A 1,183-nucleotide genomic window follows, 5' to 3' on the forward strand; every position below is an offset into this window, starting at 1 on the left:
GCTGCGTGAGGACATCGGGGGAATGCCCTCTGTGTGGGTTTGCCTGACTGCGGGTGTGGGCTGACTTTTTCGGGGGTGGCTGCGTCTCCGCCCCTTGCGAGGTCCCAGCTGTGGTGAAGGCTGAGCAGGCGGAGGGTGCGGTGCGGTGGCGTCTGTGTCCTCCTCCAGAAGGGCGGGCTTGACTCGGTCAATTGACACCCAGTCGTTCCTCCCTTGAAGTGCGAGCAGGAACGCCTTGGTGTTCTGCTCCAGCACACAGAAGGGTTCCCTGTAGGGCCTGATCAGTGGCGGGCGGATGGCGTCATCCCTGACAAAGACGTGGGTGGTGGAGGCCAGCCCGGGCGGCGTGAAGGAGGCCGACTTGTTGGTATATGTCCGCTTGCAGGGGGCGAACTTGCCGACTATGTCGCGAAGCCTCTGGACCGAGGGGTTGTGGCGATCCTCTGTCACAAGCTCACCCGGGACCACGAGGGACTCACCGTAGGATTTTTCAGCCGCAGACGGGGCGCCGTCAGGTCCTGGGGGCAGTTCTCAACCCGAGAAGGACCCACGGCAGCTGGTACTTCCAGTCCTCGGCGGTGCAGCGGGCCATAAGGGACGCCTTCAGGGACCTATGAAACCTCTCGACCAAGCCATTGGCTGCTGGGTAGTAGGCCGTGGTGGTGTGATGCGTTGTCCCTGGCAGCCGGGCCAGGGCGGACCACAACTCGGACAGGAAAGCAGGACCCCTGTCGGTTGTGATGTGGTCTGGGACGCCGAAACGGCTGATCCAGCTGGAGAGCAGGGCCTCGGCACATGCGCTGGCGGTGGCCTCTTGCATTGGCATGGCTTTGGGCCACCTCGTTGAGCGGTCTACCGCCGTCAGGAGGTATCTGGACCCGCCTGATGGGGGAAGGGGCCCGACGATGTTGATGTGGATGTGGCCGAAGCGGCTCTCTGGCTGCGGGAACTCGCCTACCCGGGACTCGGTGTGACATCCCACCTTGCTGGTTTGGCACTGCAGGCACTGCCTTGCCTAGGACCTCGCGTCCTTCTGCATTCCGTGCCAGGCGAACTTCCCTGACAGTAGCTTGGCCGTCGTCCTGCCGGAGGGGTGTGAGAAGCTGTGGATGACGTCGAATACCTGGTGGCAGCAGGAGGCTGGCACCAGGGGCGGGGCTGGCCGGTACTGACGTCGCAGAGG

At 64.0% G+C, this 1,183-nt stretch overlaps 1 protein-coding gene across 1 annotated transcript; it reads right to left on the reverse strand.

The window, feature by feature from the left end:
* Positions 1-511: 511 nt before the first annotated feature.
* LOC136841941 (igE-binding protein-like) lies at positions 512-826 on the reverse strand. The gene has a single exon (XM_067109353.1). It carries the CDS (start codon positions 824-826, stop codon positions 512-514), a length of 315 nt encoding a protein of 104 aa, XP_066965454.1.
* Positions 827-1,183: the final 357 nt, after the last annotated feature.

This window comes from Macrobrachium rosenbergii, chromosome 9, assembly GCF_040412425.1.
Source record: "Macrobrachium rosenbergii isolate ZJJX-2024 chromosome 9, ASM4041242v1, whole genome shotgun sequence".
NCBI classification, from domain to species: Eukaryota; Metazoa; Arthropoda; class Malacostraca; order Decapoda; family Palaemonidae; genus Macrobrachium; species Macrobrachium rosenbergii.

What these genes read in the sequence shown, in the direction of transcription:
- LOC136841941 (XM_067109353.1), bottom strand. Translation starts at nt 826, where the DNA reads ATGCCAATGCAAGAGGCCACCGCCAGCGCATGTGCCGAGGCCCTGCTC.